At 37.9% G+C, this 13,039-nt stretch overlaps 1 protein-coding gene across 2 annotated transcripts in view; it reads left to right on the forward strand.

Moving 5' to 3' along the window:
- Positions 1-13,039, forward strand: part of OLFM3 (olfactomedin 3) — a 222,035-nt gene that overhangs the window by 175,548 nt on the left and 33,448 nt on the right. For both annotated transcript variants that reach the window (XM_025288199.3, XM_006049823.4), the window contains exon 2: positions 6,709-6,855. In XM_025288199.3, the coding sequence (XP_025143984.1) occupies positions 6,709-6,855 (147 nt within the window). The remainder of the gene's footprint in view (positions 1-6,708; positions 6,856-13,039) is intronic.

A 13,039-nucleotide genomic window follows, 5' to 3' on the forward strand; every position in this document is an offset into this window, starting at 1 on the left:
CACAGAAGTGCCACTGAGTGGAAAGACAGTCCCAGGAACGACTCCTAAGTCTTTCCCAACTCTGTCATTGTGATTTCCAGAATAGGAGCAGAAATGATCAACCAACCTAACTTTGATGATGCCTTCAGTCTTTTAACTGTTTGTTCTGTATTTATAGTTGTTTTTCATAGAGCTCTGAGGTTCTCTTCAGTGAAGAATATACATTTCTTATTTCAGTTCCAACTAGTCTCATAAGAAATGGGACGAGAACTGCAATGCAGTGACATCTTTATTAACACATCCTCCATAACACAGCTTCTTTTAGCGTGGTCTGTCAGCATCTCTGTAATTTCTGTCCTCACATTTCTTTGCTCCCCACAACTAAAGCCATTAGCATGCTAAACCACATTTCATTATCCGAAACCAAACGTATCCTCAGACAGAAAATTTATAAGGAGTTTTCATCAGGTATCTCCTCTAATGCATCAGGTATCTCCTACTGTAAATCAAACAGGTTTTAGTAAACAGATTTTTTCCTACTTTATTTTCCCCTGCCTGTACACCACTTTTAGTAGCTAAAGCCCTTATTCTTTTTGCCTCAGTCTGTACTTTTAAGAAATGCCCAGGAACTCAGCATAAAACCTAAGACCTAGCAATGAGCAACTAGTTCATTCTGTCCTCTTCAAAGGATCAGGATTCTGTCCCTTCACCTGCCTCTGCACTTGTGTCCTGCCAAGACTACTGCTAACCACTCCTCTAGAGTTCCAATTTCTGCCTGTTTCCACAATTTGGATAATGCCGTCCACCTGCCTGGGTACATATCCTCTACAGATAGTTTTTTTCAGCTATTGGTGAATGGACAAAGGCACTTATCTGCAGGGCATAAACATAAATAGCTCCGGGCTGAAAACTGGAGAAAAACTGGTATAAGTCCCATAGATGTCACTTACTAAACGGGTGACTTGGAAAAAAATTGCTTAAGTTCTTTGAATTTCAGATTCCTCATGAATAAGATGATGCCTATTCCTAAGGATAGGTGGTTCAAAAGAAGTGAAACAAATACAAGAGAAGGGATCTTATAAAAAGAAAAATATGCTGAAATATACAATAGTTTTACTTTTACCCCAGTCTTCAGGATCTTTCTTTTCTGTTACAAAGCCCTTGAAGTTCTGAGAGCTTCTCATGCAGTAATAGCTCTATATTTATAAAGCATAGGTTTATAACTAAATTATAAACAAAAAACCCCAACTTGAAATCCGATTGTTAAAATTATCATTTTAATTCTCCTCTTTAGAGCATTCTTAAATATTTCATGAGTTTTGTAATATTAAAAACTGCTAAACAGTTCATTTAGTTCTTCTAATTAACACAAAAGGTTCAGAGAACTGCATCAGTAATCACTGTGCATAGCAATGCTTTGGGTAGTAATAAACCCCGGAACCCTCCAGGTCCAAGCAGTCAGCTCCTTGGGAGTTCAGAAAATGCTATGAGGATCATCTTCACTATACAAAAAAGGGAATTTCAGACAACTGGTGGTGCAGTGTGGTGGTTAAACTTTCAAACTCTGATGCCAGACTGCAAGTATGCAAATCTAAGCTCTGCTGATTACCACCATCATGACCTTGAGCAAATTTCTTACTGTCTCAAATTCGCAGTTTCCTCACCTGTAAAATGGGCAGAATGATACCATCTGGCCCATAGAGTTACTGTGATATGCAAAGGCAGTAATGCATGTGAATTGCCAACTGAAGACTAGGAGCTCCATAAATGTTTGCTATTACTATTACATGAGGTTCATGTTGACACTTGAGGAATCATTTTTCTTTTTAAGTTACAATGGAAGCAGGTCTTTTCTCATTGGTATCTAAAACCCATCTAAATATAACTCTCTACCTGAGGTCTTAGTTGGTTTTATTTTTACCCTCTTTTCAATGCCAGTATGGGTGCCACAAATGAGAACACTAGAGCTACTCACAAAGCTTCCTTCATTCATCACTAAACCTGACACAGAAATCTCTATCAAACCCACACAACTGTCAAGCCCTCATCTTTTATACTAGCTTATTTCTCTTTTGAGTTACCTTTTCTTGCCAAAGAGGTAAGCTGCCAAAGTTGAGATCATTCAAACTAACTCTTTATAGATAAGGCCAGGGTTCTTTTCAATAATACTTAGAAGAAGACAATTGAACGTACAAACAAGACCAGAGTCTATTCTTATTAAGCTGACACTTCAGGAAGAATGATAAATGAACATCAAATTCTACTCACCTTTTCTGCTTCCCTCATTCCAGAGAGCAACTGACACCTTGCCCAGATGTGATTAGCTCCTCACTGGTTAGCCAAACACCTGGCAAGCAAACATCAATATTAATGCTGCCAGGTTTAATAATCAGTATTTGCACTGCTGTTAAAGATATGTTAGTATTATAATTGTGCAGCCCCTTCTCCTTTATACAAGAGCTAAACACATTCTAGTGAGAAGCCTTAGTTTTCTGACACATTTGAGATTTGTGTCCAATGTCAAGAGCAGCTTAGTTGAAACTATAGGACCTATGTCAAGATATATTTGTTCCACACAGTCACTCAGCTTAAACCTTTAATTATATCATTAAAAGTACTCTGCTAAGCTGTGAAAGGTTGTTGTTGAATCACACAAAGACACCGGGATTTTTGGCCCCCGGAGGAGATGAATTCAATCCGGGGCCAGAGATGAGGCTTGATCGCTCAGAGCTTTTGTGTAATGAAGTTTTATTAAAGTATAAAGGAGATAGAGAACGCTTCTGACATAGACATCAGAAGGGGGCAGAAGAGTACCCCCCTGCTAGTCTTCAGCTGGATGTCATATACTCACTAGAAGTCTGTTAATGAAAGAAAGGAATGTCTTAAAACTCAGAATGGCACCAGGCCCCTCACCCATAAGATGTATTTTGGGATAATCTTGGCACCAAATGGTTTATCCTGGGCCATAAAATGATTAACTTGAATCTTGAAGAAGGGCAGACCACCATACAAATAGTTTCATTTACATAGATTAGGGTAACAATATCTGAGTATAACATACTGGTTTGTCAAGTAGGTTCTGAGCCAAGAGGTGGAACCGACTTGAAGACAGTTTGGGGTAAATGCATAGTACATTAGCATAGCTTAAGAAAAACATTTCCATAAGAAAAGGGCATTGGTTATCTCTAGGTTTGAGAATAGTTAACTTCAGGTGAAACCAGGTGTCATTATGGCAACACAGTATTTTAAGAGAAACCTCCTTTTAAATTTGTATAGAGAAGGAAAAAATATCGCTGGTTTGTTTCCTCCTGCTGCTTAAGAGAGATAAAAATGTCTGACACTTACAGGCTGTTTCCTCCGTTTGGAGACCCCTGGCCTTCCTGCCTGTTACCCTCTCAGCTGTACCTATCCCCATTCTGTAGATAATCTCTTTGCATTTTTCTTCTTTAATTAAAAAAAAAAGACTATCTTTAAGATCCTATCTATTCTAGTCATATATAATTCTAAGTACATTTTTTCTATCCTAATCAGTAGTCAGGCATAAATGCTAGAAAGAAGGAGCAAGGGGAATGGAAAAAAAAAAAAAAAGAAGTGGTAATGAATCCAACAGCCCAGAAATAAATGGCAGCACAGGATACTTCTATGAATTATCTGAAAAAGGAGATTAAAATGTAGGTTTGGTATCAGTTGCTTTTCATTACAGACCAAGGACAAGGACTATGACATCTGAGTTTCATAAGTTTAAAATTTATAGCCTCTGCATGATTGGTGTTGGAATGGCTTTAAGCACCCTGTAGTGATTATCTCTAAAGCTCTTGAAAAAAAAAAAAATCTGTGTGTTGGTTGATGGTATATGATGAGGTATGGCCTGGGAGAGAATAGGAGAATATATCTGTTCTGCAAATTTCAAGACAGTAGATTCTACAGCAGCTCTGTGTAGAGACTTCAGCCTGGCTGAGTTCGCTTAAGAATCTGCTTCCTACCAAGTAAAGTGCTTCAGTATACATTTAGGCAAACACACCACCGTTACACCAAGCATTATGCAAAATAGTTCTCTGCTGGTCACCATTCACCTCCTTGTTTCTAACCCCACCTCAGTCCTTCTATCATCCTCCCTTGTTCTAGTCCCTTCAGCCTGAGTCTTTAAATACCTTCTTTTATAGACAAAATGCATCTCTCTCTTCTCCTGATCATTTTATGTTGATTCCCTGGAAAACATAGAGGAGAAGGCAAAGAAAAGACGAAGAATTTCAAATCCCAGTTGCAGAAGTTAGTCAGAGCTTAGCTAGAAAGAGGCCCACCAATTTATCTAGTATTTTCACAGGAAAAAGAAACTCAGACGCAAACTGGATAATCTGTCTATGTAACATCTATTATGTAGTTTTTTCAGTATCCATATGATTGACCTTTAAGAATAATTATCTAGATGTTCAGCATCATATTAATATGGCCATAACATTGGAATTAACAGCAAGACAATATAGCTATACAGTCTAATAAGGGAGCCACTGTGGTTACTGGAATGTGGCTAGTCCAAATTGAGGTATGCCATGAGAGTAAAATGCACATTCAATTTCAAACAGTGTACAAAAAAGAAGGAAAAACAATGTAAAATATCTCATGAATAATTTTTATATTGATTATACATGTTGAAACAATAATATTTGTATATATCGAGTTAAATAAACTATATTATTAAATTAATTTCACTTATATCCTTTTATTTTTTTAAACCTGCCCACTAGAAAATTTAAAATTATCCATGTGGCTCTCAATCTATTGAACAGTACCACTCTTGCTTCATATAAAACTCTACTGCATATAAGCTGCACATTCTTAGGCAGGTTAACTAACTTTCTCTTCTGTGAAATGGGAATAACTATTATTCCTGATTCTTGGCATCCTTGATTGTATCCTTCCATTAGCAAGTCAATGCACATGAGCTGTCCCTTGGAATAGGGTCTAATCTTGAGCAGGCAGCATTCCTCAGCCTCAGCAAACCCCAAAGAGAACTCAGTTGAGGGTCAAGCCACTGATACCCTCAGCAGTTGGAGGAATGAAAAAGTGCCTCTCTGAAAACTGCCTCAAGACAACCACAATTTCTGATTGTATAATGCAGAATCTATGCTCAAAGCACAGCTCTTCTGAAAAATAACTAGGCAAAAATGAGTTACTTATTTTTGTACTTGATAGAATGTAATTAATATAGCAGACAGGAAATAGCCAATATATCCCATAGTTGGATATAGACTAATTATTTAAACAAGACATAAGAAAGATAGATAATACTACTAGACAATGCATATTAAATGCCCAGTGAGTAGTACAGACAATCCTTCAGAAGAGGCTGAAACATGTCTCAGTCTCAGATGCTCAGTTGTGTCCAACTCTTTGAGACCCCCAAGGACGATAGCCTGCCAGGGTCCTCTGTCCATGGGATTTTCCTGGCAAGAATACTGGAGTGGATTGCTATTTCCTCCTCTAGACGATATACCTGACCAAGGGACTGAACCCATGTCTCCCATGTCCCTTGCACTGCAGGTGGATTTTTTACCACTAAGCCACCAGGGAAACCATAAAGTAAAACTGAAACTCACTCAGTCATGTCCGACTCTTTGCCAACCCGTGGACTAGACAGTCCATAGAATTTTCCAGGCAAGAATACTAGTGTGCGCAGCCATTTCCTTCTCCTAAGGATCTTCCCAACCCAGGGATCAAACCCAGGTCTCCTGCATTGCAGGCGGATTCTTTACCAGCTTAGCCACCAGGGAATCCCAAGGGGAAACCATAAGGGCTGAATAACTGAAGGTTTATTAGGGAGGTATTTCAAATAGAACAAAATGAGTAAAATATACAAAGGTATGAATCTAGGTGGGCATGCTTTCAGGACACACCAAGACCAATTTGGATGGAAAAAAGTTTCTTATAGGAAGATACAGGGGGTAAAACTAGAAACATAAATAGGAAGCAGACTGCAGTAGAACAGAAACATCATTTTGAGATAAGCTTCTAGGGAGGCAGGTGATAAGTATAAAAGTAATCTGGGAAGATCAATATTGCCAGAGTAATTTGGCCTCTGCCAAAATACTGTCTTTAACTCCTCTGAGACTCTATATTCTTTGCAAAACAATGTTGGTCTAATTACTTTTACCCTATGTTCTCAGGTGATACCTTTCCAGCTTTATTAATAATTGGCCCTTCAATACATAGGAAGCTCTCTGGGAGAGAATTTTGCTTCAGAAGATTACACATGAACAATAATCATAAAATATATATATATATATATATATATATATATATATACTACTAATTACCATTTGTGTTGAAAAAGACAAACTAACAGATCTTATGCACAAAGACTAGTGATATGTGACTAAGTATGTAGCAGATACTTCTAAAGTTGCATTAAAATGTCCAAATATGACAGAAAGCATTAGGGAGTGGTGAAGGATAAACAATCAATAATATAGAGTCAAAATCAATAATATGGAACCAAAAGAAAAAGGTGGAGTCTCCTTCTGTCCATTGAAAAGGAAGTTGTAAGTGAATGAACATGTGCTGCCTACTTGAATCGTTCAATCTCGTTTTTAACTTAGAGAAAAACTATTTAAGAGAAAACTATTTAGAGAAAAACTGTAAAAATAAAAAGATACTTTGCTTAAAATTATACAAACTCATGCTCTCTTTAACTCTCTGTGTGTTTTGTATGTTCGCTGTTGGTTTCCTCAGACTCAGATTAGTCCCAAAGAAGGGTGGCAGGTATATAGCTCAGCACAGGATCCTGATGGACGATGCATTTGCACAGTGGTTGCTCCAGAACAAAACCTGTGTTCCCGGGATGCCAAAAGCAGGCAGCTTCGCCAGCTGCTGGAAAAGGTAGGTGTCCTCTGTCCCCTGTGAATATTCTTACTGAAATCTACCATTCTTTGTAAAGGAAATATGGGAAAGCAGGTTAGCGTAAGGAGGAGTCTTTTAATTTTTTCTTTTTTTTTTTTTTAATTTAATTTTATTTTTAAACTTTACATAATTGTATTAGTTTTGCCAAATATCAAAATGAATCCGCCACAGGTATACATGTGTTCCCCATCCTGAACCCTCCTCCCTCCTCCCTCTCCATACCATCTCAAATAAATGTTTTCCCCCCTTGAAAGCAGTACCTCAAGATTCCTGCTCTTCTGTTCTATTTATGACTTTTACTGTTTCCAATCTTGCTCTAAGACTAACTTCCATCATATTTCTCAATATCCAGTTGATCTCCCCTTAAGAAAAAAAACAGTACGAAGCCTTATTCCTGTGTCAGAAATTTAGCCTCAACTGTCAAGATCACACTAAACTCGTTGAGCTCATACTTTTGGATCTCATTAACAACCTTGCAAGGAAGTCAAAATAATGGCATACAATATGCAAGCTATCTGGACAGATAATGAATAATTCTAAGTATTTATCATCATCCTCTAAGTCATTCCTTTGAACATTAAGTTCTTCAATTTCATTCAAGAGCATTCTCTCCATATAATTTACTTAAGCTGGATCCATAACAATCAAATGCAGAATGCCCTTGATTTATTCTCTGTCACAGATGAAAGTCGTCTCATCAAAGGTTATTTATGTTTAGTTTAGGGACAAAAGAAAAAAAATGAATGGTTCTTTCAATTTTACTCATTCAGACTTTCACTGTGTCAGTCCCTGAATATAGTTGGACAGCCGGAGTGGCCAGACTCATGGAAGGATGACAACATATTTGAACTTTAAATATCCTTGGGGATAATAAGATAAATTAGGTAGTATATGTTTTCAGAGGATATCATGCTCAACAATTCACTCTGTGTAATATCATTTCCATGAACATCTACACAATTATGGCACAAAATAGGAAGCTTTAACAGAAAATAGAGAAACTAGAAAAATTAAAGCATTGAATCTGTTAATACAGACATTCCTATTTTATGGAATTTAAGCTGCAGTAACTCTCTTCCACTGCCACATAAATAAAATAACTTTCCTCAGTGTACATATTTGAAAGTGTTTTGATGCCCTAAGATTTTAAGAAGATTTTTTTTTCATATTTTCATACAGAGATTAGTCTTTCTGATGCCCTTATCCTCGGAGTTATCATCATCTATTTGCTCTCTTTTCTTAAGACTCTTTTTAAACAAGATCCAGTCTTCCCTGTTCCTTCAAAATCTGTCTCCCAGACAAGAGCAAATTTAATTGTCATTCAAGTTAATGACTCCAGCTATCAACTGTTAGAAATCATGACATATGAACTAGAGTTATTCTTGTGTATTGTTTTCCAGTCTAGATTTTCTTTATATCTCTGAAAAAAATTGAAACATATAGTTTAGTATTGTTTGGTTACTAAGGAAATTAATTAGGCTGGTAAAAAGATTTAATCTTTTAAGTCCAATTTTACTTTTCTATTAGTTTGTATTTCTTCTCAGATTACTTTCTACTCCAATCTTCTTTTCTACACACAAAAAATATCTTCTTTCTACAAGTTTGATGAGAAACATTTTCTTAGACATGATTGTCTTATTTGTATTACTATTTTAAGTATATTATTGCATACACACATCTAAAAATAGACATTTCCTCAAAACTCAGTTGAAAAATTAAAACAAACTGGGAAAGTCAGGAAGTAGATAATACTCTCTACATGTCCAGAGTGAAATGTATTCCAGAGCTATAATAAAACCTAAAATTTGTGAAGGACGAATGAGGCAAGAAGAGTACAAGTAAAGGTGACTGATTGAAAGCAATCGCTGAAATTTATATGACCACACCATTCAATAGGCAATTTGTTTAGTTTTAAAGAAATTCTAGAAAATTACATCTTTCAAAATGCAATACCTAAATGACAAAAGACAAAATTTATTAACAGTATCTTCAGTTCAGTTCAGTTCAGTCCCTCAGTCGTGTCCGACTCTTTGCGACCCCATGAATCGCAGCACGCCAGGCCTCCCTGTCCATCACCAACTCCCGGAGTTTACTCAGACTCAGCCAGTCCCTTGCTGACTTCTCTGAAAACGTGAAATGGTCAGTGGCTCAGTCAGTTCTTTGTGACACTTTGTGATCCCAGGGACTATAGCCTACCAGGCTCCTCTGTCCATGGGATTCTCCAGGCAAGAATACTAGAGTGTTGCCATTTCTTTCTCCAGGGGATCTTCCCATCCCAGGGATCAAAACTGGGTCTCCCGCATTGCAGGCAAATTCTTTACTATCTGAGCCACCAGGGAAGCCCCTACTGACTTCATAGCTTTACAAATATCCAAGGTACCAGACAGCAAATAGAAGCATGACCATTAAGCAGCCCATTTCACTATTAACCAAAGGATTGATTTAATCATATAAGGGAGTACTCGTAATAAGAATAATATTAATAACAATAGTTCCCATCTATTATATTTGTATCTGCTCCATTCCAATTTCATAGCAGGCAGATGTCCTTCTAAGTTTACATAAAAGGAAAATGGTGCTTTTTGAGGCTAAAAACCTTATCACTGCCAGTCAATCAGTAGACTGTGAATCCATACCAGATCAACTTTGCATTTTATAACACTATGCCAGCGTCATTCAAAAGGCCACTTATGGTACCCACAATGATTTAATACAAGCTCTGTAAAATATTTTAAACAAGTACATTTATACTTCTAAATATTAGAAAGATTACAATTGGTTTTACAATACATCAGGCCTTAGTGTGTCCCAGCTAAAATCTTTTACCTAAAAAAAGTTTGTCTGTCAGCTATTTAGCTTCTCTGTACATACCTCCATTGTCTAGGTCAATATTGCTAAAATGTGATTTTTGGAACAGGATGCTGGTGACATCCTTCCAATAAAATAATTTTAAACAACAGTACATGATACATCACTCTTGAAGATTTCCATCACAGAGTTTAATATTAAAGGGTCCGTGGAAACCTACAGTAGTGAAATACCTGTTAGTTGTGTTAACCCCAATGCTGTCCAAGCATATTGAACTGTAGGGCTTTATTATTAAGTTTTTAAGTAGCCTCTGCACTAATCATGGCCTCTCTGGTGGCTCAGACAGTAGAAAAATCTGCCTGCAAAGCGGAAGACCCAGCTTTGATTCCTGGATCAGGAAAATCCCCTGGAGAAGGGAATGGCAACCATTCCAGTATTCTTGCCTGGAGAATTCCATGTACAGAGAAGCCTGGCCAGCTACGGTCCATGGGGTCTGCAAAGAATTAAAAAAAACTATGAATGAAGGGGGACAATAAGCTTGCCACACTGTGGAGAGAGACATGAGTAGGCAGCTGAATGGAAGAACATCCATGATAAGCAGACTAACAGAGGAGGAAGTCTCCTTCCCACAAGTGTAATGCTGGTGGGAGTCCAGCAAGTCTCAGCAAGAAACTGATTCTCAGTGGGTCTCCATGACCAGAGGGAAAGGAAATGGTCTGAGGTACAGCCATCAGGAAAAGCAAAAGGCAGCCCAGAACCATCCTTCCCAACTAGACTATTCCACCTCTAGTCACACCCCAAAGGTAGTTCTTATAATTATATATGATTATTCAATACTGAAGGTCACAATTAAGTCTCAGCAAAAATTCTCTCAGTACATTTTCCCATAACACAAATAAAGTTGAAAATTAACTTCATAGGGTAACTTAGAGGCAAAATAAAAGAGAGGGTGTTTTAACTATCCAGAATATCTCACTTGTCTATCAATTTCTAACTCTGTGTGCTGTGCTTAGTTACTCAGTCAGGTCCGACTCTTTCCAGCCCCATGGTCTATAGCCCACCAGACTTCTCTGTCCACAGAGATTCTCCAGAAAGGAATACTGGAGTGGGTTGCCATGCCCTCCTCCAGGGGATCTTCCTTAACTCTGTGGACTCTGCCAAAGTACACAGAAATCCTAGGAGAATATTGGCCGTGCAAATGACGACTGTCTTCATAGACAAATACCGCATTTAAATATGTCAAGTGTTTCTTTAACACAAATGGCTTTTCCTCTTTCATGCTTAACCATAAGGGAGCTGAAAATTATTTTGAAAGCACTGCATTTATCTAAGATGCAGTCATCAGGCTTTCAATGTTGCTGCAGTAATTTTGTGCTGAATCAAAGATTTTTTTAAACAAAGCTTTCTGAATGTAGGAATGATAGTAAATTAAGAAATATTTCAGAGCTGTGTAATACTATAGCCTAACCAATGACAGGAGAAAGACATATTTCTTAAAATATTAACTTGTTACCTTTTACTGCTACTGAAAGCCAAAGACAATTTTCAGTTCTGTTCAGTCGCTCAGTCGTATCCAACTCCTTGCGACACCATGGACAGCAGCATGCCAGGCTTCCCTATCCATTACCAACACCCAGAGTTTACTCAAACTCATGCCCATTGAGTCAGTGATGCCACCCAGCCACCACATGGTCTATGTCTCCTTCTCCTCCTGCCTTCAATCTTTCCCAGCATCAGGGACCTTTCAAATGAGTCAGCTCTTCGCATCAGGTGGCCAAAGTATCGGAGTTTCAGCTTCAACATCAGTCCTTCCAATGAACACCCAGGACTGATCTCCTTTAGGATGGACTGGTTGGATGTCCTTGCAGTCCAAAGGACTCTCAAAAGTCTTCTCCAACACCACAGTTCAAAAGCATCAATTCTTTTTTTTTTTTTTTTGTATGTGCTATTTTTTATTTTTCTCATTTGAGATAAATTAACAAATTCTGTAGATTGCATTGAACTTATCTTTATTTATTTATTTTTTTAAATTTTATTTTATTTTTAATTCTTCAGTGCTCAGCTTTTCTTATAGTCCAACTCCCACATCCATACATGACTACTGGAAAAACCATAGCCTTGACTAAATGAACCTTTGTTAGCAAAGTAATGTCTCTGGTTTTTAATATGCTGTCTAGGTTGGTCATAACTTTTCTTCCAAGGAGGAAGCATCTTGTAATTTCATGGCTGCAATCACCATCTGCAGTCATTTTGGAGCCCCCCAAAAATAAAGCCTGCCACTATTTCCACTGTTTCTCCATCTATTTGCCATGAAGTGATGGGACCAGATGTCATGATCTTCGTTTTCTGAATGTTGAGCTTTATACCAACTTTTTCACACTCCTCTTTCACTTTCATCAAAAAGCTCTTTAGTTCCTCTTCACTTTCTGCCATAAGGGTGGTGTCATCTGCATATCTGAGATTACTGATATTTCGCCTGGCAATCTTGATTCCAGCTTATGTTTCTTCCAGTCCAGCGTTTCTCATGATGTACTCTGCATAGAAGTTAAATAGGCAGGGTGACAACATACAACCTTGACGTACTCCTTTTCCTATTTGGAACCAGTCTGTTGTTCCATGTCCAGTTCTAACTGTTGCTTCCTGACCTCCATACAGGTTTCTCAAAAGGAAGGTCAGGTGGTCTGGTATTCGCATCTCTTGTAGAATTTTCCACAGTTTGTGGTGATCCAAACAAAGGCTTTGGCATAGTCAATAAAGCAGAAATAGATGTTTTTCTGGAACTCTCTTGCTTTTTCGATGATCCAGCGGATGTTGGCAATTTGATCTATGGTTCCTCTGCCTTTTTAAACCCAGCTTGAACATCTGGAAGTTCATGGTTCATGTATTGCTGAAGCCTGGCTTGGAGAATTCTGAGCATTATTTTATTAGTGTGTGAGATGAGCGCAACTGTGCAGTAGTTTGAGCATTTGTTGGCATTGGGATTGGATTTGTTGCCTTTGGGATTGGAATGAAAACTGACCTTTTCCAGTTCTGTGGCCACTGCTAAGTTTTCCAAATTTGCTGGCATATTGAGGGCAGCACTTTCACAGCATCAGATTTTAGGATTTGAAAGAGCTCAACTGGAATTCCATTGCCTCCACTAGTGTTGTTCGTAGTGATGCTTCCTAAGGCCCACTTGACTTCATATTCCAGGATGTCTGGCTATAGGTGAGTGATCACATCATACTGATTATCTGGGTCATGAAGATCTCTTTTGTACAGTTCTTCTGCGTATTCTTGCCACTTCTTAATATCTTCTGCTTCTGTTAGGTCCATACCATTTCTGTCCTTTATCGAGCCCATCTTAGCATGAAAT

This window comes from Bubalus bubalis, chromosome 6 (genome assembly GCF_019923935.1).
Source record: "Bubalus bubalis isolate 160015118507 breed Murrah chromosome 6, NDDB_SH_1, whole genome shotgun sequence".
In the NCBI taxonomy this organism is placed as follows: domain Eukaryota; kingdom Metazoa; phylum Chordata; class Mammalia; order Artiodactyla; family Bovidae; genus Bubalus; species Bubalus bubalis.